Source organism: Dipodomys ordii, unplaced genomic scaffold, assembly GCF_000151885.1.
Source record: "Dipodomys ordii isolate 6190 unplaced genomic scaffold, Dord_2.0 Scaffold131, whole genome shotgun sequence".
Taxonomy (NCBI): Eukaryota; Metazoa; Chordata; class Mammalia; order Rodentia; family Heteromyidae; genus Dipodomys; species Dipodomys ordii.
The window spans coordinates 668548-670554 of record NW_012267347.1 but is presented as its reverse complement, the minus strand read 5'-3'; the positions used below and the strand labels follow the sequence as shown (position 1 = coordinate 670554).

The 2007-nt window shown below is 44.9% G+C and overlaps 1 protein-coding gene across 1 annotated transcript in view; it reads right to left on the bottom strand.

Annotated features, from left to right (window-relative positions):
* Cfap126 (cilia and flagella associated protein 126) overlaps positions 1–621 on the bottom strand; it is a 24734-nt gene extending 24113 nt beyond the window's left edge. Inside the window, exon 1 of the mRNA XM_013030488.1 lies at positions 565–621. Within this exon, the coding sequence (XP_012885942.1) occupies positions 565–621 (57 nt within the window). The remainder of the gene's footprint in view (positions 1–564) is intronic.
* Between the last annotated feature and the right edge of the window lie 1386 nt (positions 622–2007).

Genomic DNA, 2007 nt, shown 5'->3' with positions numbered 1-2007 from the left:
CACTGCACCAACACCACCAGCCTATCCTAGCACGAGTGTGCTTGGGAGCAGCAGCGCTCGCGCGCCTGCGCACACGCACACACACACGCACACACACACACACACACACACCTGAGTCAAGTGCCTGACTTCCTTCTTGAATCTTACTGAGCCTCCACTCCCCTTTCTCCAGCCTCAGCCCATCACAATCTCCAAACCCAGGCTTCCAATCCACCACTCACTCACCCCACACTCCACCACTGGCCCATCCACTGCCTGCCTCTCTCCCTTTCCCTCCTGATCTTACCCTCCCTGCCTCCTTCCCTCCTGTGTTGCATCACTCCCTCTGTCTTTCACTCCCTCTGTCCCTCTGTCCTGCTTTCCTTCCTTTCCCACCACTCTGAAGGATGCCCTCACCTCACTCAAATACTTGATCACTTGCATATCCCCTTCCCCCTGAGCTGCTCCCCCCACCTCAAGCCTAAGCTCAGCCATTTTTCTCACTTCTTTCTCTTTTGTTTTTCACAATCCCCACTCCCCTGCCCTCTTGTTCAGTTTTAACTAATGTTCTTGCTAATTACTCACCAGTTTGTTTTTATCTCCTTCATTCTCTGCCTTCCAGTGGAGGTCACTCACTGGCATATTCACTTTTTCACTGGTTGTTCACCTTTCACTCAACTGCGTGTCTCCCATTCACTCCCTCACCCTATGTAATCATGAGTCCATCTTTCCTTTCACTCCTCCCCCAAATACTCTACTCTTTCGCTTCCTCTTGTATGTGTTCCTTCATTCCACCCTTATCCTTTCACCCCCAGTACTCTTTCATTAAATTGGCCATTATTTCATATATTGTTTCGTACATGTACTGAGTCTCTGAGTCACTTGCTGACTCCCCACCTCTCAGACCCAATCCAGGGAGTCTCTAATCCACCCAATCCCTCTCCTATTCACTTCCTCATCTACTCACTCCCAATCTCACTTTTCCCTGACTGCCCACATAACTATGGGTTTTACATATAAAATTCCATTCATTAATAGAACATGTGTGTCAACCTGTTTTAGTAATCTTTCAGGCCCCAGGTGTGTTTACCCACCCTAATTTCCCCAAATTCCATCTTGTAGTGGTTTCCCTTGTCTCTATCCTCTATCATAGCTACATCATGGGCTTGACTAGTTACTAATTCTTCTTTTTCTTTTTCCATTAATATCATATAGTGCTGAGATTGCTAAGCTAAGTACTGTGAGTACTAAGCTAAGTACTGTACCTTTTTGGTGAGTTCTTTCCATCCTTAAACTCTCTAGAGTCCATTAAGTGTCACCTCATTAGCACAGAATATATTAGCACCCAGAAGATTCCAAAAGATGTTGAAACTCTGTGTTAGCAACTGGAGTCAAACATCAATTATTAGAGAAGACTTTATTTAATCAAGCTCCTGGAGCCCACTGTACACTAATGTCATTCATTAAAATGAGTTTTGCAGAAGATAAATCCCATTCAGGTTGCAGCCATGCTTAGAGGCATGAAACTCAAATCTTAATTCTTCCTGAGGTAAGGTTCAGGTATATTATCCAAATCTGCATGGGAAAACATAAGGCTCTGTACTCTGCTTCCATGTGTAAGTGGGCATTTCCTTTTGCTTACATAATGGCATAGTGTTCTTTAGGGATCCTGGAGTTAAATCATCCTCAGGACATTGAGTTTTCCTTGTCTATCCAGTTTGTCTGTCTTCTCAAAAGGCAGCCCTATCTCTTCATGTCCTTTCATTAACAAGGTCTGTCCTGAAGATGAGTGAAGTAGGAGCATTGACAGTCATATAGAACCAATAATGCCAAGCCATTCCTAAGAACAACTTCTGCTTTTCATTAGTTACAATTCTTTTTTTTTATTTTTGGGTCCGGTTGTGGGGCCTGAACTCTGGGCCTGGGCGCTGTCCCTCAGCTCTTCAGATCAAGGCTAGCGCTCTACCACTTGAGCCACAGCGCCACTTCTGGCTTTTTTCTTTTTGCTTATGTGGTGCTGAGGAATCG